Source organism: Somniosus microcephalus, chromosome 22 (genome assembly GCF_052327205.1).
Source record: "Somniosus microcephalus isolate GS21.2 chromosome 22, FLI_Smic_1.0, whole genome shotgun sequence".
NCBI lineage: Eukaryota > Metazoa > Chordata > Chondrichthyes > Squaliformes > Somniosidae > Somniosus > Somniosus microcephalus.
In genome coordinates, this window is record NC_141008.1 from 31,815,703 (window position 1) to 31,840,848 (window position 25,146).

General features: G+C 47.3%; 2 protein-coding genes across 4 annotated transcripts in view; one reads left to right on the forward strand and one right to left on the reverse strand.

Annotated features, from left to right (window-relative positions):
* Positions 1–8,393: 8,393 nt before the first annotated feature.
* LOC147102146 (fibrinogen-like protein 1-like protein) lies at positions 8,394–20,956 on the reverse strand. 3 transcript variants are annotated; one of them, XM_085964405.1, is made up of 3 exons: positions 20,885–20,956; positions 18,873–19,004; positions 8,394–9,718 (listed from the first exon to the last, which is right to left on the reverse strand). In XM_085964405.1, the coding sequence occupies exons 1-3, from the start codon at positions 20,898–20,900 to the stop codon at positions 9,075–9,077; spliced, it is 792 nt and encodes a 263-aa protein (XP_085820531.1). In that variant the 5' UTR covers positions 20,901–20,956; the 3' UTR covers positions 8,394–9,074. The 3 variants fall into 3 exon arrangements, with proteins under 3 accessions (XP_085820531.1, XP_085820532.1, XP_085820533.1); XM_085964406.1 differs by lacking the exon at positions 20,885–20,956 and adding an exon at positions 19,323–19,456; XM_085964407.1 differs by lacking the exon at positions 20,885–20,956 and adding an exon at positions 19,327–19,435.
* LOC147102147 (fibrinogen-like protein 1-like protein) overlaps positions 19,430–25,146 on the forward strand; it is an 82,321-nt gene continuing 76,604 nt past the window's right edge. The window contains exon 1 of the mRNA XM_085964408.1: positions 19,430–19,516. Coding sequence (XP_085820534.1) covers positions 19,512–19,516 — 5 coding nt within the window. The 5' untranslated portion in view covers positions 19,430–19,511. The remainder of the gene's footprint in view (positions 19,517–25,146) is intronic.

The window sequence follows — 25,146 nt, forward strand, 5'->3', positions numbered from 1 at the left end:
GATGCAGGAAGGATGTTCCCGATGGTGGGGGAGTCCAGAACCAGGGGTCACAGTCTAAGGATAAGGGGTAAGCCATTTAGGACTGAGATGAGGAGGAATTTCTTCACCCAGAGAGTGGTGAACCTGTGGAATTCTCTACCACAGAAGGCAGTTGAGGCCAATTCATTAAATATATTCAAGAAGGAGTTAGATATATTTCTTAAGTCTAAAGGGATCAAGGGATATGGGGAGAAAGCAGGGACAGGGTACTGAATTTGGATGGTCAGCCATGAACTCATTAAATGGTGGAGCAGGCTCAAGGGGCCGAATGGCCTACTCCTGCTCTTATCTTCTATGTTTCTATGTTCCTACTACTACTCACTTAATAATGGATTCCAGCATTTTCCCAATGACAGATGTTAGGCTAACTGGTCTATAGCCTCCTGCTCTCTGTCTCCCTCCTTTCATGAATAGGGGCGTTACATTTGTGGTTTTCCAATCTGCTGGGTCCTTTCCAGAATCTAGGGAATTTTGAATGATTACAACCAATACATCCTCTATCTCTGCAGCCACTTCTTTTAAGACCCTAGAATGCAGGCCATCAGGTCCAGGGGACTTGTCAGCCTTTAGTCCCATTAGTTTGCCAAGTACTTTTTCTCTAGTGACAGTGATTGTTTTAAGTTCCTCCCTCCCTTTTGCCCCTTCATTATCTACTATTATTGGAATGCTTTTAGTGTCTTCTACCATGAAGACAGATACAAAATATTTGTTCAAAGTCTCTGCCATTTCCTTGTTTCCCATTTTAATTCACCAGTCTCATCCTCTAAGGGACCAATGTTTACTTTAGCTGCTCACTTCCTTTTTATATACTTGTAGAAGCTCTTACTGTCTGTTTATATATTTCTTGCTAGTTTACTCTCATAATCAATTTTCTCCCTCTTTATTTATTTTTGTCATCCTTTGCTGGTATCTAAAAATTTCCCAAACTTCTGGCCTATCGCTAATCTTCGCAACATTGTATGCCTTTTCTTTCAATTTGATACATCCTTAAGTTCCTTAGTTAGCCACGGATGGTTCATCCTTCTTGTAGAGGCTTTCTTTCTCACTGGAATATATCTTTGTTGAGAGATATGAAATATCTCCTTAAATGTCTGTCACTGCTTATCTACCATCTTACCTTTTAATCTACTGTCCCAGTCCACTTTAGCCAACTCTGTCTTTATACCTTTGTAATTGCCTTTATTTAAGTTTAAGACACTAGTTTCAGATCCAAGTTTCTCACTCTCAAACTGAATGTGAAATTCTACCATGTTATGATCACTCTTCCCTAGAGGATCATGTACTATGAGATCATTCATTAATCCTGTCTCATTACACATTACCAGATCTAAAATAACTTGTTTCCTTGTTGGTTCACAACGTATTGTTCTAAGAAACTGTCCCGAATACATTCTATGAACTAGTCCTCAAGGCTACCTTTGCCAATTTGATTTGTACAATCTATATGAAGATTAAAATCACCCATGATTATTGCAGTGCCTTTCTTATAAGCTCCCATTATTTCTTGATTTATGCTCTGTCCTACAGTATAGCTACTGTTAGGGGGGCTATAGACTACTCCCACCAGTGACTTCTTTCCCTTACTATTTCTTATCTCCACCCAAACTGATTCTACAACTTGATCTTCTGATCCAAGATCATTTCTCACTACTGTACTGATGTCATCCTTTATTAACCGAGCTACACCACCTCCTTTTCCTTTCTGCCTATCCTTCCGAAATATCAAATACCCCTGAATATTCAGTTCCCAGCCTTAGTCACCTTGCAACCACGTCTGTGTAATGGCTATCAGATCATACCCATTTATTTTTATTTGTGCTGTCAATTCATCTATCTTGTTATGAATGCTGCATGCATTCAGATAAAGAGCCTTTAATTTTGTCTTTTTACCATTTTTCCCTACTCTGACCCTATTTTCTGGTACACTGTTATATTTGTACGCTCTGTCCCTTCCTGTCACACTCTGGTTGTCATTACCCCGATCACTGCCCTGCACTATTGCCTTCTCCTTTCTCTTCAACTTTCTAAATTTCCCCTCAGCTGAACCCTCCTCCCACCCCCCAACCAAACTATTTAGTTTAAAGCCATATCTACAGCCCTAGTTCGCCAGTACACTGGTCCCAGCATGGTTCAAGTGAAGCCCGTCCTAACGGAACAGCTCCCTCTTTCCCCAGTGCTGGTGCCAGTGTCCCATGAATTGGAACCCATTTCTCCCACACCAATCCTTGAGCCACGCATTCAACTCTCTGATCTTATTGACCCTATGCCAATTTGCTCGTGGCTCAGGTAGTAATCCAGAGATTATTACCTTTGTTGTTCTGCTTTTTAATTTAGACCCTAGCTGCTCATACTCCCTCAGCAGAACCTCTTTCTTAGTCTTACCTATGTCGTTGGTACCTACGTGGACCACGACAACAGGATCCTCCCCTTCCCACTCCAAGTTCCTCTCCAGCCCCAAGGAGATGTCCTTATTCCTGGCACCGGGCAGGCAACACAGCCTTCGGGACTCACGCTCTCAGCTGCAGTGAACATTATCTAAGCCCCTAATTTTATACTGTCCCCTACCACCACTACATTCCTTTTTACTCCCCCAATTTTAATGGCTCCATTTACCACAGTGCTGTGGGAGATTTGCTCATCCTCCCTACAATCTCTGCTCTTGTCCACACAGGCAGCAAGAACCTCGTACCTGTTGGACAAGTGCAAGGGCTGAGGCTCCTCCAATGCTACCTTCTGGATCCCCATACCTGCCTCACTCGTAGTCACACCGTCCTGCCCCTGACAATGGCCCAAATTTGAAGTATTTAACCTAAGAAGTGTCCAGGTAACCCTCCCCCGTGGACTCCAGCTCATCAACTCTGAGCCGAAGTTCCTTGAGCTGCAGACACTTACTGCAGATGTGGTTGCCGTGGATCAGACTGGGGTCCACCAGATCCCACATGCTGCAGCTGCAACACATCACCTGCCCTGCCATCTCTATTGTATTTTGTTTAACTAATTAGGTTTTCAAGTTTTGAAATATCACTCAATTATCTATGTATAGTTTTACTCTATGATATCGGCTCTTGGTTTAAACCAATGTCCCAGTTTAGAGAAAAAGAGAAAATAGAAGGATTAGAGGGGAGTTGAGGAGAACTTTTCTCACCCAGAGGGTGGTGGGGATCTGGAACTCACTGCCTGAAAGGCTGGTGGAGGCAGAAACTCTCAGTGCATTAAAAAAGTTCTTGGATATATACTTGAAGTGCCGTAACCTACAGGGCTACGGGTCAAGAGCTGGAAAGAGGGGTTAGGCTGGATAGCTCTTTTTTGGCCGGCACAGATAGGATGGACCGAATGGCCTCCTTCTGTGCTGTAAATTTATTCTGACTTTATGATTCTATAGGAAAGCTCCAAAAATACATGCAATGGACTTGTAAGTACTTCATGATCCCTTTAAGTAGCGCTGGTGGGAAGTCCTTCATGCTGTTTAACGTTGTGTTCAGCTGTGCGAGATTAATACAGGGCATCGGCTGGATCGTGGCGTTCAAAAATGGAAGCGACGGCGTCAAATCAACTTTGCACACTGATTGACGTCATAATCTGCCTGCTTTGAATGCTATCAGTGGTTGCTATGTGCGCACAAGAAAACCCTTTTACCAAGATGGCATCCGGCGCACTTCCCATCGGAAATGTGCGCGCACATCTTGGACGCCATTTTTAACTATTATGAGGCTATGTAGCACCTAAAAATATAGGCGCTATGGAGCCTAATTTCTCCCCCATAATCTATAAGCATAGAATCAGCTTCTGAGTGTACATCAACAATACCCAGCTTTATCATTGCACCAACACTCTCAACCTCTTTAGTTTTGCTGTTCTTTATGCCATGGCTGCCCAAACTGAAATCGTGGATGAGCCAGCGCTTTCTCCAGCTCGACACTGGCAAAACCAAGTAATGCTTTTGGGTGTTCTTGTACACGAATCACAGAAAGTTAACATGCAGGTACAGCAAGCAATTAGTAAAGTAAGTGGTATGTTAGCTTTTATTACAAAGGGATTGGAGTATAAGAGTAAAGGGAGGGAAAATTCAGTTGGTTAGCACCTCCCATTAGCGCCTGCAGCTGGTGCTAATGGGGTGCTGATGCAGTAGCGTTGGGGTGAATCCGGCGGCGCACCCCAAATCTGGATCCCCCCGTTGTGCTGCCAGTACGAGGTGCTGGCGGGGACTTCAACGCCAGGCAGGTTGTGACATCAGTGAGCATGCAACGCTCACTGGGCGCCCGATCTGCCAATTTCATTATGGATACTTATCTTTGCGCCTCGACCAGACAGTGACAGGGAGAGGAGGCGCACAGCTGCAGGACGTCGGCTCCAGGGACGTTATTTAAAGGCAGCTGCATTAATCACACCCAGCTGTCAGGGCAGGTTAGTTTCTGTGGTCTCTTGTCAGTTTCAGCTCGTGGATGAGCTGGCATGAGTAATTTCAACATTCTTCTTTATCATCATTGTTCTGGCATATCAAAAATGGTGGGGAATCAAGGGTCTAATGAGGGTGATTAACTTAACATAATTAATATAACTGGAGAAAAAGTACCTGAGAAACGAATGGGACTAAAAGCCGACAAATCCCCTGGACCTGATGGCCTACATCCTAGGGTTCTAAAATAGGTGGCTGAAGAGATAGTGGATGCATTGGTTTTGATCTTCCAAAATTCCATAGATTCTGGAATGGTCCCAGCAGATTGGAAAGTCGCAAATATAACACCGCTATTCAAAAAAGGAGGGAGAAAAAAAACAGGGAACTACAGGCCAGTTAGCCTGACATCAGTCATCGGGAAAAGGCTGGAATCGATTATTAAGGAAGTGGTATCAAGTCACTTAGAAAATAATAACATGATTAGGCAGAGTCAACATGGTTTTATGAAAGGGAAATTGTGTTTGACAAATTTATTAGAGTTTTTTGAGGTTGTAACTAGCAGGATAGATAAAGGGGAACCAGTGGATGTGGTATATTTGGATTTCCAAAAGACATTCGATAAGGTGCCACATAAAATGTTATTACACAAGATTAGGGCTTACGGGGTTGGGGGTAATATAGTAGCATGGATAGAGGATTGGTTAACAGACAGAAGACAGAGAGTCGGGATAAACGGATCTTTTTCAGGTTGGCAGGCTGTAACTAGTGGGGTGCCGCAAGGATCAGTGTTGGGGCCTCAGCTATTTACAATCTATAGTAATGACCTAGATGAAGGGACCGAGTGCAATGTATCCAAGTTTGCTGATGATACAAAGCTAGGTGGGACAGTAAGCTGTGAGGAGAACACAAAGGGCAGAATTTACATTGAGGAGTCAGGTTGGAGGCGGGACTACAACTTTCGGGGTTGTAGTCCCGCCTCCATCGAGATGCGGCCAATCCACGCGATTTTAACTTGATTGACCTTGTTGAGCCAGCAGATTGGAAAACCGCAAATGTAACGCCACTATTCAAGAAAGGAGGGAGACAGAAAGCAGGGAACTATAGGCCAATTAGCCTAACATCTGTCATTGGGAAAGTGCTGGAATCCATTATTAAGGAGGTAATAGCAGGACATTTAGAAAATCATAAGACAATCAAGCAGAGTCAACATGGTTTTATGAAAGGGAAATCGTGTTTGACAAATTTGCTAGAGTTCTTTGAGGACATAACAACATAACAAACAGGATGGATAAAGGGGAACCAGTAGATGTAGTGTATTTGGATTTCCAGAAGGCATTCGATAAGGTGCCACATAAAAGGTTACTGCACAAGTTAAGAGCGCACGGGGTTGGGGGTAATATATTGGCATGGATAGGGGATTGGCTAACTAACAGAAAACAGAGAGTCAGGATAAATCGGACATTTTCCGGTTGGCAATCAGTAACTAGTGGGGTGCCGCAGGGATCAGTGCTGCGGCCTCAACTATTTACAATCTATATTAATGACTTGGATGAAGGGACCAAGTGTACTGCAGCCAAATTTGCTGATGATACAAAGATAGGTGGGTTAGCAAGTTGTGAGGAGGACACAATGGGTTGGATTTTACCAGCCCCGAGGAGGCAGGTATGGAGGTGGGACTGCCGGAAAAGTGGTAGAATTTGGGGGCGGGTAGCAAACCTGCCCCCAATCTGCCTCCGTGCCCTCTTGCCAGGAAGCAGGAAGCCATCCCGCCCCGGGTCCCGTCTCCTTGGAGGCGGGAGGGATTAAAGCCTATTAACTCCCTATTAGCAGGTAGTTAATAGGCAGAAAATAGGATTACCCCATTTTTTATCCTGAAGTGTGGGCTTCCCAACCTGGGGGAACCCCGTTGGGGTGTAGGTGGTGAGTGGGAGGTCTGCGGGGGTCGGAGGGGTCTGAAAGTGCGATGTAGAGGTGAGTGATGGGTGCAACTGTGGAGTGGTAAGTAGGTGAGGTGAGTGTAAAGTGTTAGAAAATGTTAAGTTACCTTCATTTCTACCTACAGCCTTCAGCCGCTGTGGAGCCGGAGTCCCGACATCTCCATTGTAGAGATCACAGACTGGCTGTTGCATCCTCTGAACCAACAGCCAGCTGATTTCTGCAAAGTAGAAAGGTTTGATGAGTCCTGAACACAAGGCCTCATCAAACTACACAGAATGTTATTGTTTGGCAGCTTTACAGAGCTGTCAAATGATGACATTCCTTCTTTCAAAAATTCTTGACAGATGACACGTCATACGTTGACGTGCTCTGACACTGACTTCCCCCTAATTGGCCTGCTGAGCCTGCCGGGCGGGCTTAACAAGGTCAATCAACGGAAAGTCCCGCTGGTTGGCCAGAAGCTGATGGAGGCGGGACTGAAACACAGCAAACAGCAGTCCCGCCTCCAACACGTCTCCATTCATAAAATCCAGCCCATAACCTCTATTTATGAATCCAGGATCCCATAAGCCTTTTTAACTGCCTTCTCAACATGCCCTGCCACCTTCAATGATTTGTGCACACATACCCCCAGATCTCTCTGTTCGGGTACCCCCTTTAGGGTTGTAACCTTTAGTTTATATGTCCTCTCCTCATTCTTTCTACCAAAATGTATCACTTAACACTTTTCTGCGTTAAATTTCATCTGCCACATGTCTGCCCATTTCACTGGTTTGGAGTATAAATGTAGGGAAGTTTTGATGCAACTTTACAGGGCGCTGGTGAGACCGCACCTGGCGTACTGCGTGTAGTTTTGGTCTCCATATTTAAGGAAGGATATACTTACATTGGAGGCAGTACAGAGAAGGTTCACGAGGTTGATTCCTGGGATGAAGGGGTTGACGTATGGCGAAAGGTTGAGCAGGTTGGGCCTATACTCATTGGAGTTTAGAAGAATGAGAGGTGATCTTATTGAAACATATAACGTAGAAGATTCTGAGGGGAATTGACAGGTTGGATGCTGAGAGGATGTTTCCTCCAGTGGGGGTATCTAAAACTAGGGGGCATAGTTTCAGAATAAGGGATCGCCCATTTAAGATGGAGATGAGGAGGAATTTCTTCTCTCAGAGGGTTGTGAATCTTTGGAATTCTCTACCCCGGAGAGCTGTGGAGGCGGAGTCAGTGAATATATTCAAGGCGGGGTTTGACAGACATTTGAACTACAAAGGAATCAAGGGGTATGGGGAGAGAGCGGGAAAGTAGTGTTGAGGCCAAGATTTGATCAGCCATGATCTTCTTGAATGGCGGAGCAGGCTCGAGGGCCGATTGGCCGACTCCTGCTCCTGTTTTCTATGTTTTTTCTTATGTTCTTAAGTGCAGGAAGGTGGAGTTGAGGTAGAAAATCAGCCATGATCTTATTGAAGGGCCGATTGGCCTACTCCTGCTTCTATTGCTTATTTTGTTATGACCTTTGGCAGAAACATCTTTTCTTTGTTCTTAACTCCATCCTCCTCTTGGCTGCTTGCTCAATCAGAACCTGCGGGTACATTACCTTAGTGTCCAGTTCATCTTTGTAAAGGGCCATGTGGCAATTCAGTACATTTGCTGTAAAAGTGCAAATTATTCCAGTAACATTGCACTGCCTTTTCTACCACTTTCCCATTATCAGAGGAACGCATGTCCAATATTTGGTGTGGTGCTGTGTGTGGGGTTGCATAGAAAAAATTGTGTGACAGAATAGAATGGGACAGTGTTCATATGGGACACCACATGACTAATCTCAGTTGGGGTCACAAAAGCCCAAGGCTGTCTTTGAATGTGATGTGTTTCCATTCCTCACATCAGCTATCCTATGTCCTCTTGGAGTGAGATTGCCAATTTAATGCCAGATGAAAAGAGCACTAATTTAATGGCTGGTTTTGTTGCAGTGGTTAACCTGTGTACCCCAGCCCAGCAGAGATTACACACAAACCATCAGAGGGATATTGCAGTAGATTTTATTGTAACCAGAGCATTTTAAACATTATAAAATACAGAATGAAACACCAATTTCTGTTAACAGTCAGACATGTACCTCTCATTACATTTTCACATATCACCTGATTTTCAATCTAGGCTCTGGTTCCTGCCCATGGCTGGCATCCAGGGTGACAAAAATAAAGTGTCACATAACCGTCACAAAATTACACTGCTCTTTGAATTAGTCAGAACATTTGAATATTGTTATAAATGCAGTGAAGAAATCTGTAATTTCTGAAACACTAAGATCCAGCCTGGTATAAACCTGAGAGTGGCCTTTGAGCGTGGTTTTATGTGGTGATTCTGGTTCTTTGAGCAGTGCAGTAACAGCCAAGTGACAGTTCACAGGCCTGGGCTACTCTGCATTCTAAGTCTGTCTGTTTCACACAGAAATTCAGCTCCCCACTCTCAGAAGTCTTCCCCAAAAGAGTATTATAGGTAAAGTCCCGATACACAAAAAAAATCTATCCCAATCAATTTACTTTCTTGTAGACAGGCCAGAGACACTTTCAAAGCAGAGGGCACCGAGATAGGTCAGAGTGATGCACAGACTGACAGAGTAAGAGCCGTGTCTATATAAGGCACTCAGGGCTTCTCTCCCTGCACAAAGGTGAAGGGTCACCCTGAGCTCATCAGCTTTAAGCTACTTCCCTCTATGTCCCCGCCTACACACATTGTTTGGTTTGATCAGAATCTGAGAAGACCTGCAGTTGCCGTTGCAAAAGGGGTACCAGTAGATTGAATTCTTTACATTCAGTTTAACCCTGTAACAGTTATTAAACCAAAAGCCGCCCTTGTAGGAATTTGCACAGTTCAAACTTGACCTATCCTGGTCTCGGTCAAATGTTGAAAACTTCATGTTATCATGTATGTAGTTGTTCCCATATCCCATCATAGCATCGCCTGCATTTCCTGAGTATCTACCTAGATCCAACTTGTAACCATTTGCTTCATTCCCTATAGCGAATGACTCATAATCAGCATAACGTTGAACATTCCTTACATTCCTCAGCAAGAACTTTATTTTGTAAGTTCCCTGACTTATGATCTTATATATATATTCATTTCCCAGCCAGTGATCCCGAAGGATATTGCCAAAACCGTACTTGTAAGCCGTCCAGTATTCTGTCCAGGTAATTTTAGAAAGCCGATTGTTCCTTTGAATCATGGTCCATCCACCACCGTCTGTACTCATGTCACAATACACCACAATGGGGGGGCTTCTGCTGGGCTGGATAACGTAAATTCCACTTCTACCTCTGACACCACTGCAATCCTTGGGATAACCTGCAACATATAAGATCACTTGATGATGAAAAGAGAGAGAGTTGAGGGAAGCGGAGGGAGATGGAAGGGAGGGAGGGGATGAGGGAAGGAGAGGGGTGAGGGAAGGGGAGGGAGAGGGAAGGGAGGGAGAGGGAAGGGGAGGGAGAGGGAAGGGGAGGGAGAGGGAAGGAGAGGGAAGGGGAGGGAGAGGGAAGGGGAGGGAAGGAGAGGGGTGAGGGAAGGGGAGGGAGAGGGAAGGGGAGGAAGAGGGAAGGGAAGGGAGAGGGAAGGGGAGGGAGAGGGAAGGGGAGGGAAGGGGAGGGCTGAGGGAAGGGGAGGGAGAGGGAAGGGAGGGAGAAGGGAGGGAGAGGGAAGGGGAGGGAGAGGGAAGGGGAGGGAGAGGGAAGGAGAGGGAAGGGGAGGGAGAGGGAAGGGGAGGGAGAGGGAAGGGGAGGGAGAGGGAAGGGGAGGGAGAGGGAAGGGGAGGGAAGGAGAGGGGTGAGGGAAGGGGAAGGAGAGGGAAGGGGAGGAAGAGGGAAGGGAAGGGAGAGGGAAGGGGAGGGAGAGGGAAGGGAGGGAGGGAGTGAGGGAAGGGGAGGGAGAGGGAAGGGAGGGAGGTGTGAGGGAAGGGGAGAGGTGAGGGAAGGAGATGGAGAGGGAAGGGAGGGAGGGTGTGAGGGATGGGGAGGGAGAGGGAAGGGAGGGGTGAGGAAAGGGGAGGGGTGAGGGATGGGGAGGGAGAGGTGAGGGAAGGGGAGGGGTGAGGGAAGGGGAGGGAGAGGGAAGGGGAGGGAGAGGGAAGGGAGAGAGGGGATGAGGGAAGAGGAGGGAGAGGGGTGAGGGAAGAGGAGGAAGAGGGGTGAGGGATGAGGAGGAGAGGGATGAGGGAAGAGGAGGGAGAGGGGTGAGGGATGAGGAGAGGGGGGAGGGAAGAGGAGGGAGAGGGGTGAGGGAAGAGGAGGGAGAGGGGGGAGTGAAGAGGATAAGAGAAGGAGACGGAAGGGTGGGGGTGCAAGAGAAGGTGAGGGAAGGGGATGAGAGGAATGAAGGGAATGAGGTGGATGTAGTGTATGTAACCGTCCACCTTTAAGAGAACTATTTTAGGTGTGGCACTACTTTATCCTGGCTGCTGTATACTGTAATACCGACGGTGACCACACCGGTATATAAGTGCTGTGGCAGAATTTATTGGGCAGATTCGCCCTGATCTTCGAATAGTAAAGTCCTGTTTAAGTTACTCTTGTAGTCTGTGTATTACTTCGCTATACAACCCACAGACTTTACAGTGGCGACGAGTTCGATCTTACCCTGCGGCAACAATACTTCTGAAGAAGTAAACGAGCGTCGAGAAGAGGCACCCGCCCTCGTCATTTTGCTGAGTGAAAACTCGAGTCAGCAGACCAAGAAAGGAGGAAGATTTCAAACACGAAGTCTTCCATCAGCAACAGGCACGGATTGTCCCTTCTGCCACGGTGGTGAGTGAGCCGATCAACACAAGAAGCAAGTCGGCCACGGTGACTGTGAGTAAAGGGAAAATAGAAACAAATAAACGGAGGATAAGGGCGGTGCACTCGACCACGGTCGAGGGGGAAAGGAGCCGGACAGAAGTCGGGCCCAGAGGCACTGAGACTGGGGCAGCGTGGAGCAGAAGCCGCGGTACAAGCGGGCTGGGGAGCGTCGTGAGACGACTAGACCGCGACGGCGAAAAAGGCCGGACAAATACCGCGACCACGAGGCGCTGCGACCGGATCGCAAGGCGTGGGAAGAGATAAAAATAAATAAACCGCGGAGAACGCAGCCGCAGCCGGGGAGGAAGCACCGGACTGCGAGAGGCTGGGAGGAGCGATTGGGTGAAAAAGGTCGGACAGTGACCGAGGCCACGAAGCGCTGCGACCGGGATCGTAAGGCGCGGGAAGAGATAAAATAAATAAATCGCGGAGAACTCAGCCGCAGCCGGGGAGGGAAGCACCGGACTGCGAGAGGGCTGGGAGGCGCGATTGAGAGCCGCGTTAGCGGGAGAGACAGAGCCCGAGCGAGAGCCGCGCGAACGGGAGAGACAGAGCCTGAGAGAGAGCGAGCGAGAGCCGTGCAAGCGGGAGAGACAGAGCCCGAGGAAGACTGAGCGAGATCCAGCCCAGCGGCTGAAACTGTTCGCCGTCAACGGGTTGTACCCAGAGCCGGTTGCCCGGCCGAGAGAAGGGAACGCGCTGAAGCCGAAGAGCAGGCTGCGAACCCCGAAAGCCAGCGGCTGTCGCCCGAGGGAAAAGCTTACCCCTCCCGCCAGGGGAAGAAAAGCGGGAACCGCCATCTTGAAAGTGGGCGGGGAAAGAAGATAAGCGCGGGAAACCGCGGGAAGCCGCCAGTAGGCGGAGAAACAGACAGAAGCGGGAACCGCCATTTTGAAAGGGGCGGGGAAAGAAGATAAGCGCGGGGAAACCGCCATCTTGGAAAACATTAAAAAAAAGAGTTAAAGAAATATTTCATTGTTGTTTATCAGGGAGGTGAAGATGCCTAAGCGTGGTAACATCAACGATTTCGATTCCGAGGTAGAAGATTGGGCCACGTATGTAGAACGCATTGAGATATATTGTGAAGCCAATAAAATAGAGGATGATGATAAAGCTATAACCTTGCTAAACTCGATGGGGGCGAAGACATACGGGCTATTGAAGCATCTTCTAGCACCAGTTAAACCGGCGGATCAAACCTTCGATAATATTGTTGCTGTTCTGAAGGACCACTTGAACCCCACACCGCTGATGTTGGCGGAACGATTCAAATTTTATGCGAGAACGCAACGGAAAGAGGAAAGCAACGCGGAATACTTGGTCGAACTGCGTAGGCTAGCGAAATACTGCCAGTTTGGAGGAAATCTGACAGAGGCATTGCGAGACAAGTTCGTGTACGGGTTGTCGAAGGAAGGAACGCAAAAGCGACTGCTCGAAGAGAACGACCTTACACTGGATAGGGCTGTCCTTATTGCGGCATCACACGAAGCCGCAGTGAAAGGAACTGCGGAAATGCAGCTGAAGGCAGCGGTCCTCAGTGTGGATCAAATTACTTCGGGTGCAACGAAATGTTATCGTTGTGGGAAGACAACACACGACCAGAACCAATGCTGGTTTAAAAACCAGGACTGTAGGAAATGTGGCAAACTGGGTCACATAGCCAAAGTATGCCGGTCAGGGAAGAAGACCAACAACCAAAAAAAAAAGCCATCACAGGAAAAGTACAACAAAGTACACAAGGTGGTTGAGAAGAGTTCAGATGAACAGAATTCGGATTCAGACCCAAGCGGCCAGGAACTGGGTAGTCTGAGAATTCATAATGTGAGTAAGGAAGCTGACCTACAAACTATCTGGGTCATGCTAAAAATAGCCGGAGTCCAAGTGAGAATGGAATTGGACACTGGATCAGCCCTATCAGTCATAAATCGAAGGGATTACAACCGGCTATTCTCACATATACCCTTGAGAGATACCAAGTTCGTATTGCAGACATACACGGGGCATAAAGTATACCCCATGGGAAAGATAAGAGTCAAGGTGAGAGACAGGGGCAAAGAACACCCCGGAATGGACTTATACGTACTACCTGAGGGAGGACCACCACTTCTAGGACGGGAGTGGATCAAGAAAATAGACATGGAATGGCACTACCTCAAAGCAATAACGAGTGAGGACTCGGGGCAGACAATCAGCTCAGACTCTGAAACGGATGACGATAAGACCAGCCCAAGCATGGAAGACAAGTCTAAAATGAACTTGCTGACTAAGGTTGGTAGAACGAATGTGGGTATAAAGGCTTATGCTCCAGAGGAGAACAAAGTTTCAGAACAGAATTCCTCTGAACAACAACAACATAGCTTGACAGAGAATTCTGAGTCTGTTCAAGTTACAGACATATATATTACTGAGGAACATCGAGCTCGAACGCAAACTTATTTCAGATTACGACAGCAATTAGAACAATTGAATTGCCGTCTCGAGCAAGAGATGAAAGCAATGAAAAAGTTCTATGATACCGAATGGGAGAATCTGGAAAGACAACAGAAGCAGCTGGGGAAGAAAAGGGAGCAGGAGCACACAAACCGTCTGCACGAGGAGGCCAAACGAATCAAAGCTGATTCGGCTTCTGAAGGGGCGTGCTCCAATCCGGTGGAACAAGATGTGCCGCAACTGAAGGTGCTGGTTAGCAGGTTGCAGGCAGAAAAAGCTGAGTTGGTCGACATGACTTCCGAGCTCCTACTGAAGTTGGGTGCAGCATCACCGGACGATTCATTTGTGGAAATTCGAATGAGGGGGGCTGCGGATGATGGCGAAGTAGAAGCAGCAAAGGAGCCCCAGGACAAGGTTCTAAACAGCCCTGCAGCTAATGGAAAAGGGATGAGGACAGAAGAGTTAACAGTCAGCCAACTCCTCCAGGGCAAGGTTATAAACAGCCCTGTAGTTAATGGAAAAGGGATGATGGCAGAAGAGTTAACAGTCAGCCAACTCATTCATATGCTGAGGGATAAAACTCTAAAATGGGAAAAACTTAAATACGAGCCTCAATCTTCAAAGGGAAGGGAGCTCTCAAAAGTCTTTGGAAGAGCTGAGGTGGCAACCCAGACTGAGAAGTCTGCAGCAGAACAGCCCTTGGATGCCAAAAGTACGCTGACGCACGGCAATGTAGAACAACAGAATACTGAAACAGCTACTTCAGTAGAGGGATTGAATAGGCCGATCAATCAATCTCCGAATGAAGTTGAAGTATTGAAATCACAAATGAGGTCATTAGTAAAAGACTTGCAGGAAGCCCAGAAAAAGCGGGATGAATCTGAACGCATGATGAAGTCTCTTCAGGACAGATGTCGGGATTTGGAACAAAAGTCGGCTAACGTCCAACTGGGTAAGGAGGAAATAGAAGACCCTCTCGCTGGCCTAGCTCAGGACGACACCGAATATTACCATGATCTGTTGAGTGACACTGAATATTACGAGGACCTGGTCTGCCCAGCTTGTGCCGAGAACTCCCAAAGTGCCGAAATCAGGATGAATCACTTAAAGTCTAAGGAACATAGGGAGATGGTGGCGTTACAGCTGGCAGCTGACAATGGAGCCCCGAGAGTCTCCAAGAAGCAAAAAAGGAAAAGACGAAGCAGAAGATGATAACCATCTGAACCATTATTACCTCTACCCGATCACACACGTGGTCCCCCGAACGGAGCCAAATCAGTTGGAAAGTAGGAAAATTTCCCAAGGCAATCCAACTGTTTTTTGTTTTTTTTAAAAGTCAGCAATGCTGGTTCAGAAGTGATGGAAGTAAAGCTGTTAAGTCTAGGGAAGGACTATGGGATGAGTCCCTCTAGCAAGGTGACCCGACTACACCACGGAGGCGTGGTCCGGACCGAGTCAAGAAGATCAGAGACTGAATCTGTGAACTGTTTCCCGCAGAGACTGAATCTGTGAACTGTTTCCGCAGAGACTACCTCTGTGAACTGTTGTAACATAAAGTTGGATATGTTATGATGTTATGTTAATGGGGAATAAGTATGTTGTAAGCTAAAAAGGGAGGATTGTAGTGTATGTAACTGTTCTACCTTTAAGAGAACTATTGTATGTAACCGTCCACCTTTAAGAGAACTATTTTAGGTGTGGCACTACTTTATCCTGGCTGCTGTATACTGTAATACCGACGGTGACCACACCGGTATATAAGTGCTGTGGCAGAATTTATTGGGCAGATTCGCCCTGATCTTCGAATAGTAAAGTCCTGTTTAAGTTACTCTTGTAGTCTGTGTATTACTTCGCTATACAACCCACAGACTTTACAGTGGAGGAGTGAAGGAAAGGGACAAGAGAAGGAAAGGAGTGGGGGAAGGGGCTGAGAGGGGAGCAGGAAGAGGAGGGTAGGTGGCGGGGGTGAGGGAAATGGATGAGAAGGAAAGAGGGGGGAAAGGGGCTGAGAGGGGTGAGGGATGAGGATGAGGGGCAGTGGCAGGGGAAGAGAGTAGGAGAATGGAAGGTGCAAGGCAGGAGAGGGGAGGGTGGGTCAAGGTAATAAGGAGGTGAAGGTGGGACAGGGGAAGAGGGAGGAGTGGGTGAACAGGGGAAGAAGTGTGGGAGAAGGAATGGGGACAGAACATGAGGTGGATTGAATAGGGAAAGGGAGGGGAGAGACAATCAGCGATGGGAGAAGAGGAAACGGGGAATGGGGTGAGGGGAGGAATGGTGAGTGGAGGTGAAGAACATGGATATGGAGAGAGGAAGGGTAGGATCAGGTTGGAGGGGGATGGGTTGGGCAAGGAGGGTAAGAATGGTGGAGAAATGAGGGCAGAATAGGGGAGATGAGGGATAGGGGAGAGAAAAGGGCAGGTTGGGTGAGAGGTAGGAGGAACCGAGACAGGACAGGAAGAACGCAGGGAGCGGGGAATGGATGGGGAAATAAGGGACAGGGCTAAGGAGGGTAGTACGGGAAAGAAGAATGACAAAGAATGGCAAGCTGAAAGGAGGGCAGAACGAAGGAGCGGGGAGAGAGGAGTGTGGAATGGGGAAGATCAGAAGAGGGGTGAGTGGAGATGGAAGGGGAAGAGCATGGGGGAAGTGACCAAGGGAGGGAGGTGAAAGTGGAAAGGGAGAGTCTACCTCCGTGGCAGTCTGCAACCCATTCAAACAAGGGGGGTTTGCTGGTGATAATTTGGGGTCAGTGGGGAGGCGCGTCCAGTGGATGATTTCAGTGAAGTGCCAGGGGCCAATTTGTACATTGCCACTGGGGAAAGTCATGGCCTCATATTCACAAAGCTACCCCTGGCCAAGCTTTTAACTACAGGAGATGTTTTTGTCCCGAACCCAGGAATCTCTTACAGGGGCTGCAGCGATCTGCACCTCAACTCCATTTACCAGCCTTTGCTTCATAACCCTTGAGACCCTTACCTAACACAAATCTATCGCTCTCAGTCTTGAAACGTTCAATTGACTCAGCATCCACAGCCTTTTGGGGGAGAGTTGCAGATTCCCCCTATCCTTTATGTGAAACAAATGCAACTTGATTTCACTCCTAAATATCCTGGCTCTGGTTTTAAGATGATGCCCTTTTGTTGTGGATTCCCCCACCAGAGGAAATGGTTTCTCTGTATCTAACTTATCAAATCCCTTTATTGTTTTAAAGATCTTGATTTCAGCACCCCTCAACCGTCTAAACACAAGGGAATACAAACCAAGTTTATGCAACCGGTCATCATAATTTAACCATTTAAACCCTGGTATAATTCTGGTGAATCTGCGCTGTACCCTCTCCAAGGCCAGATATCGCTCCTAAGGTTCGCTGCCCAAACTGAACACATTAACCCAGATGGGGTCTGACCAAGGCTCTGTTCACTAAAGCATCACCTCCTCGCTTTTGTATTCCAAACCCCTTGAGATAAAGGGTAACATTCCAGTAGCTTTTTTGATTACTTTTTGAATCTGTGCACATGCTTTTAGTGATTTTTGTACATTTTTAAAAATTCGTTGATGGGATGTGGGCGTCGCTGGCAAGTCCAGCATTTATTGCCCATCACTAAATGCCCTTGAGAAGGTGGTGGTGAGCCGCCTTCTTGAACCACTGCAGTCCCTGTGGTGAAGGTACTCCCACAATGCTGTTAGGGAGGGAGTTCCAGGATTTTGACCCAGCAATGCTGAAGGAACGGCGATATACTTCCAAGTAAGGATGGTGTGTGACTTGGAGGGGAACTTAGAGGTGGTGGTGTTCCCATGCACCTGCTGCCCTTGTCCTTCTAAGTGGAAGAGGTCATAGATTTGGGAGGTGCTGCTGAAGAAGCCTTGGCGAGTTGCTGCAGTGCATCTTGTAGATGGTACACACTGCAGCCACGGTACGCTGGTGGTGGAAGGAGTGAATGTTTAAGGTGGTGGATGGGGTGCCAATCAAGCGGGCTACTTTGTCCTGGAGGGTGTCGAGCTTCTTGTGTGTTATTGGAGCTGCACTTATCCAGGCGTGGAGAATATTCCATCAGACTCCTTACTTGTACCTTGTAGATGGTGGAAAGACTTTGGGGAGTCAGGAAGTGAGACACTCGCTGCAGAATACCTAGCCTCTGACCTGCTCTTGTTGCCACAGTATTTATGTGGCTGGTCCAGTTAAGTTTTTGGTCAATGGTGACCCCAGGATGTTGATGGTGGGGAATTCGGCGATGGTAATGCCGTTGAATGTCAAAGGGGCGGTGGTTAGACTCTCGCTTGTTGGTTATAGTCATTGCCTGGCACTTGTGTGGCACGAATGTTATCTGCCACTTATCTGCCCAAGCCTGAATGTCATCCAGGTCTTGTTGCATATGGGCATGGACAGCTTCATTATCTGAGGAGTTGCGAATGGCACTGAACACTGTGCTCCTTCAATCAGTCGATCGCGATCGCAGGTTGGGACCAGCGCGGGGGGGTGGGTGGTGGTGGTGGCATCGGTGGTGACCAGAATATTGCGGGCTGGCTGAAGGAGCGGGAATGAGGGCAAGACGATCGCAGGCCGGCCAGGACCAACACGGGGGCGGGGGGGGAGCCAGGTGAGGATCGGGGTTGTAGGTTAGGCAGGGACCCTGGATTCAGGAGTTTAGTGCGATGGTCACTGACACTTTCCAACCATTTGAGAAAGATATATTTGCTGATGAAGGTCTGTGTCCACAGCATCAATTTCTCCTGCACCATTTGGTATGACTCACACAGCGTTCCAGCATTAGTTGGTATGCATGGCAGCTGCAGCCATTTAGCCTAATGCGCACGGCAACTGCAGCCTTTAAAGAGTCACTGTCGTCTGCTAACATCTCTTGAAGTGTCAGCCTTGAAATTATATTGTGGGTTAATCAAGTAGCAAAGTTTATTGCATTTGTTTGAAAGTCTTTATCCACTATTTTACTGGAAGTATTAACCTATTTAAAATAAATAGGTTATACTGTGGCTAAAATAGTGGAGATAAGAATTTCAGACAATTGCGTTGTTTTCCTACGCTGTTATCCTGCAGTGTAATTCCAACATCATGCAGGCGTATGGCTACTACCATTGTAGTTCTGACCTATTCAGATTGTCTATTCTCACAATCGGTTTTTTGGGTGAGGTCAGCCAAGTTTAGTCATTATCTCGTAAGAGTGCTCATAATTTGGAGAAAATACTGACCTCAAATACTAACCAGAACCCCATATACTAACCAGATGTAGGTGGCCTTCGGAAGGTTCTGACGGTCCTGTTTTGTTCATCCAACATATGCATGTTATTGATTTTTTCTTCTTTATCAGCTGCAGCACCCAACGCAAGAAAAATGATTGCAGTCAAGGCAGAACCTGAGATTTACAAAACAAACAAACCGCATTAATCAGAATCTTACCAATAATGAGACAGTTGCAAAAATCAGGGAGAGACGCTAAGAGTCAGAGAGAGAGTGAGAGTCATAGGGAGAGTCAGATAGAGTGACAGCACAAGAATGAGAGCAAGAGACGGAGAGACAATGCACGTCAGAGAGAGATAAGATTCAGAGAGAGTGAGTACGAGTCATAGAGGGAGAGGCAGTGTGTGTCAAATAGAGGCAATGCAAGAATCAGAGCAGGAGAGGGAGGGTTAGGTGTTAATTTAAAATGCTAAAAGTTTCAAATCCAACCCACCCACTTCTGGTTATAATGGAGGCAGGGCGGGCAGCCAATCCACTCTCAGGAGGTGGGTCGGTCGGTAAAAGCTTTTAAGGAGGCTGCGTGCATCCATTTTAACACGATTTCTATTTTTATCTAATGTCGGCTGGTTATCCCTGGCCTTGGGAACGTGGCAGGTAAAGGCAGGTGAGAAGGGCTGGTTCCATGAGGTAAGCGCCGTTACAGCACGGCTTGTTGGCCAGGAAGAGAAGGAATGTATCCTCCAGGTTCATCAAGCTACCCTATAAACGCCACCGCCCCCCTCCCCTCACCATATGATCTGTCTGACCCCGATCTTGCTCCGCCCCACCACAATCTTTTCTCTCCCACGATCTCCCCACTCCCCCTGCGATCTCTGAACCCACCGCTCCTCCGCCCCCACCACCCCTAGACCTACCGGTTGCAGCCCTGTGTCTGTCAATCAGGCTGGGTGTTGGGTGGGACACTTGCTGAAACAAATTAAAACACGCCCTGGATTTAAAACTCCACGGCTATCGGGGAAATCTATACTTTCAGGTTTCACAATCATAACTCCTCCTTCCGCTCTAGAATCGATCCTTGGTAAATATTGGGGCCAAAGTGAGAGAGAGAGAAAGAAATACTGTAAGTCAGAAAGAGAGAGTGAAACAGACAGAAAGAACAGAGTAAGAAAGAAAGAATGAGCGAGAGAGACAGTGAAATTACATGTGAGGCAGCCTGAGGAAGTGAAAGTTGGAGAGTATGGAGTTTAATAACAGGTTTATAGAATAACATGCTAATTTAAATCCATAGATTAGATTAACTAAACTTTCCTTTTTAGCTTAAATTTAGATTTTAAAGACAAAGAGGTGATCTGCTCATTGTGCTGGTATATTACAGCTTTCATTGTCCTCAATGTGAGCAGCAGAGAAGGCTGTCTAGATACAGTGGGTGCAATTTTCTTGTGCTCATCCTTCAATAGTTTGTGTAATTGAAACAACAAGCTGATGTCCTTTATTTCTGCCACTTCTCTTCTCCCTTTCTGCTCTCCTGAAGGTGTTTTACACTCCCACAAGCACCAGTCACCATCTGGTATCTTGCCCGAGTGGGTCATCCTTTATGTCTGAGCATAGTCAGTGAATTCAATAGGTCATTTCACTGCGGGCATCAAAGCCCTTCCCAATTCTGCCCTTATTGACATTGGCACTTACCTGTTGGATAACAGGTACAGGAACAACTGATTCTCCCCTTTATAACCCAGGGGTATTTGAGGCCAATTACAGCTCCTACTGCCCTGCTCCTGATTGCTATCCAGCATTCTTGCTGGGAAGTGCTTGTATTTGGGGATGTTGGTGATGACAGGATTGGGCTTGACCATGATGTCCTGCACAGTGAAATAGCCTACTGACATTCATTGTGTGGACCAACACGTGAAGAATGGTCTCTTGGGTGAGGTACTGAGGTACTGGGGATCGATGCGGCCTGTAAAATGCACCCCGCAAGAGTCAACAATGAGAACAAAATAAAACTCAATTTTAAGAATGTTTTCTTTAGCAGTATACACAGAAACTCGGACTCACCCATTTTGGTTGCCATCCTGTCTCCAACAGCACGGATTGAACTCAGCGCCAAATGCTCTGCATTTTATCCAGTCTGAAACCAATGTATTTGCATAGACACACCTACACATTACTTTCTGCAGTCTGCCCAGTGCGCACACTTGAGATATTTGGTAATTTGATATTGACACCGGGACAGAACCTGCTGAACAATCATTTTTTTAACTAGGTTGTATGATTAACCCTTTCAGCACCACAGTCATGATTGCTATTTGTTTCCCAACCTTCCTTGTTCTCTGGCTTATGCTGTGGCCTGGTTCCAGGGTACCAGCCATCTTCTGCCATCACACACAAGTGGCGAAGGTGAAATGTCTCACTGGAATAAAGATGTCTGGGGAGCGTGTGGTTGGATCCATGGAGTCTTAGAGGAAGTGAACCAGCGATGTGATTAGAACCCAGACCTTTACAACTTTATATCACTTAATGGATGATTCCTTTGCCCTGAATTAGTTGACATACGAAACAGATCATCGCCTGGCACAATGAATCAACAATAATTAAGCTCAAGCAGGTGGTTCTAAGGCAGAAGGGTAAGGACAGGGTAAGATGGATCGACGAACTTATTCTCATTTTTATATTATGCAATGTATGGGCACTGTGTCATCCATCATATTTATTAATACACTGCTTGTGTAAAGAAGACAAAGAGTTAATGTGCAGATTGTCAATTCCAGATGTGATATGTTTCTCATTTTCTTCCACCACTCAACATCCTAACCTGTGTAACACCAGAGAAGAAAGAAAATCACCGAATCTGTAAAGAATAGAACTGAGCATGAGCACAAGGGCGGCGAGCATGAGCACAAGGGCGGCGAGCGTGAGCACAAGGGCGGCGAGCGTGAGCACAAGGGCGATGAGTGTGAGTACAAGGGTGGCGAGCGTGAGCACAATGGCGGTGAGCGTGCGCACAAGGGCAGCGAGCGTGAGCACAAGGGCGGCGAGCGTGAGTACAAGAGCGGTGAGCGTGAGCACAAGGGCGGCGAGATTGCGCACAAGGGTAGCGAGCTTGAGCACAAGGGTGGCGAGTGTTAGATCCGTGTATCTTAATGTTGTGTCCTTCAATAATCAGACAAGAGACTGCAGGGAACGATCAGGAGGTGTTCACTGAATGAGGGTTACTCTAGAACTAATTGTACAGATCACTACTCAGGGTTTATATACAGGTGTGGTCACTGCCGGTACTACAGTATACAGGAGCTGTAAAAAGTAGTTCTCCCCTTAAAGGTACATACATTACAATTCCTCCCCTTTTAGATTAACAGTCCATAACACTCATTTAACAATTAAATATCAAACTAATTACAATTAACACTTTTAACATGCAACATTAGCTGAAAATAGTCTATTTATAAATTCAGTCTTTGGGGAGGCTTCCTGATCCTTTCTGGATAGCGCCTTTCCCGAGTGTCTTGCTCTTGGTGCGGAGGCGATTCTGGCCCCCTGTCGTCGGTTGGTTCATCCGCTTCCGATGCTACCTGTACGTCGGGTTCATCACCAGGTACGTATGGGCGAGACATGGGGTTGACTCGTTCCAGTGACTCTAGGATCTGGTCAGCATTGCGTCTCACAATGTTCTCCCCAACATCCACTGTGTACATTAATGGCCCCTGCCGTGTGCATATCGTTCCTGGTTGCCATTTCTCTGTTCGGTAGTCGCAGGCCAAGGCTGGTTGCCCTACATTGAAGCTCCTTGTCAGCTTCTCATTGATGTGCTGGAATTGCTTATTCTCAACATCTCTTCATACATTTGGTCTGAGCAAATCCAGACGAGATCTCAACCTTCGGTTAAAGAACATCATGGCCGGGGCCTGGTTGGTGACTGCATGTGTCGCATTTCTGTAGGCTAACAGGAAATTGTCCACCTTATGCTGCAGTGGAATGTAGTCATCGCACATGGCCTTTACTGCTTTTTTAAAGGTTTGTACGAACCTCTCAGCCAATCCATTTGTGGCTGGATGATGCGGGGCGGATGTGTAATGCCTTACCCCATTCCTTTTCATAAATCTTCGAAACTCTTCGGACACAAACTGTGGTCCGTTATCAGAGCAAATCTGCTCTGGCAAGCCGTTCCTGGCAAAAATGGTCCGTAGGACTGCAATAGTTTTCTCCGTGGTGGTGGAGGACATTTTGATCACCTCAGGCCATTTCGAGTGCGCATCCATGGCTATTAAAAACATGGAGTCCATGAATGGACCAGCAAAATCAATATGCACCCGTTGCCATGGAGATGAGGGCCACTCCCATGGGTGTAGAGGGGCATGTGGTGGTGCATTTTGGACCTTCTGGCATCCTGAGCAGCTCTTTGTCAGGTCCTTGATTTGCTGATCGATCCCTGGCCACCACACATAAGCCCTAGCAAGGCTTTTCATTTTCACCCCTCCCAGATAACATTCGTGAAGCTCAATGAGCACTCTCTCCCTTAACTTGGGTGTAATTACCACTCGGGATCCACACATCAAGGTCCCCTGGCATACTGACAGCTGTTCTCTTCTGGATGAGAATGCTGGCAACAGTGAGTCGCCATGTGCTGGCCATCCCTTCACCGTCAAATCATATACCCGAGACAGTGTCGGGTCATTTCAGGTCTCCTTCTCTATACCAGCGTTAGTTACTGGCAAGCATTCAATTATAGTCGAATGAAATATTTTGACAGGATCCACTGCTGGTGCTTCCTCCGCAGTAGGCAGTGGCAGGCGTGATTGCCCATCAGTGTTTCCATGCTGTTTCGTGCCCTTATACTCGATTTCATATTGGTGCGCCCCTAGAAAAAGGGACCATCTTTGTAGCCGTTGCGCAGTCATCATCGGAACGCCCTTCTTTGGATTAAAGATGGAGACAAGTGGTTGGTGGTCAGTCAGCAAGGTGAACTTCTGCCCATGCAGATAGTGATTGAACTTTTTCACTCCCCACACTAGGCTGAGGGCCTCCCTGTCAATCTGGGCGTAGTTACGCTCGGCTGAGGTTCGTGACCGAGACGCAAAGGCTACTGGCCTCTCCGAGCCGTCCGGGAAATTGTACGACAGCACCGCTCCAATGCCATAGGGTGATGCATCACACGCCAACCGAATTGGTAGTGCTGGGTTGAAATGAGCCAACACCTCTTCTGATGTGATCAATGCTTTGCTCTTCTGGAAAGCTCGTTTACATTCGTCACTCCACTTCCATGGTACCCCCGTTTGCAGTAGGGTGTTCAGTGGGTGTAGTACGGTAGACAAATTCAGCAAGAACTTATGGTAATAGTTCACCAGCCCGAGGAACGACCTCAGTTGTGACACATTTTCCGGTGCTGGAGCCTTGACTACTGCCTCAATCTTTTCAGGGGACTTATGTAGCCCCTCTTTATCAATAACATGGCCACAATACGAGATCTGCTTCTGGAAAAACTCGCATTTGTGGCGATTAGCTCGGAGCCCATATTCCTTCAATCTAGTGAGCACCTGCTCCAGGTTGGCGAGGTGATCACTGTCATTTTCGCCCGTGACCAGGATGTCGTCCAAATAACACTGGGTCCCTGAAATCCCTTGCAGGACTTGTTCCATTGCCCTTTGCCAAATAGCCGGAGCTGATGCTACCCCGAACACCAGCTGGTTGTATTGGTAGAGACCTTTATGGGTGTTGATCGTGAGGTATTGTTTCGAGGCTTCTTCTACCTCCATTTGCAGGTACGCCTGGGCCAGATCAATCTTAGTGAAGCATTTCCCTCCAGATAGCGAGGCGAAAATATCTTCAATCTGCGGAAGCGGATATTGTACAGTGTGAAGGACTGGGTTCACTGTCACCTTAAAGGCCCCACAGATGCAAGCCTTCTTTGGTTCCCCAGGCGTATTACTCAACGACCTCTTCATTACAGGAACGATGGGTGTAGCCCACTCGCTCCAGTCCACTTTGGACAGTACTCCTGAACATTCCAAACCTTCCAGCTCTGCTTCGACGGCTGGGCGGATCGCATAAGGTACCGGTCTGGCCTTAAAAAACTTTGGGCTTGCATTTTCCTCTATTTTGATCGTCGCTGTTATGCCTTTTAGTGTTCCGAGTCCCTGCTGGAACACTTCTTTTTTGACAGTCGTCCAGGTGTGACGTCGTCATCCTTTTTGGCATCTACAGTCAGTGCTTGTATGGAATGCCAATCGAGCTGTATCTTCCGGATCCATTCACGTCCTAGTAGTGGTGGTCCTCCATCTGGCAATACATATAGGTCCATTTTTGGTGTTTCCTTGCCGTTA

What these genes read in the sequence shown, in the direction of transcription:
- LOC147102146 (XM_085964405.1), bottom strand. An exon ending in CCGAAGGCCACCTACATCTG is followed by an intron (nt 9,719 to 18,872) that starts GTTAGTATATGG and finishes TATATGTTGCAG; the next exon opens with GTTATCCCAAGGATTGCAGT.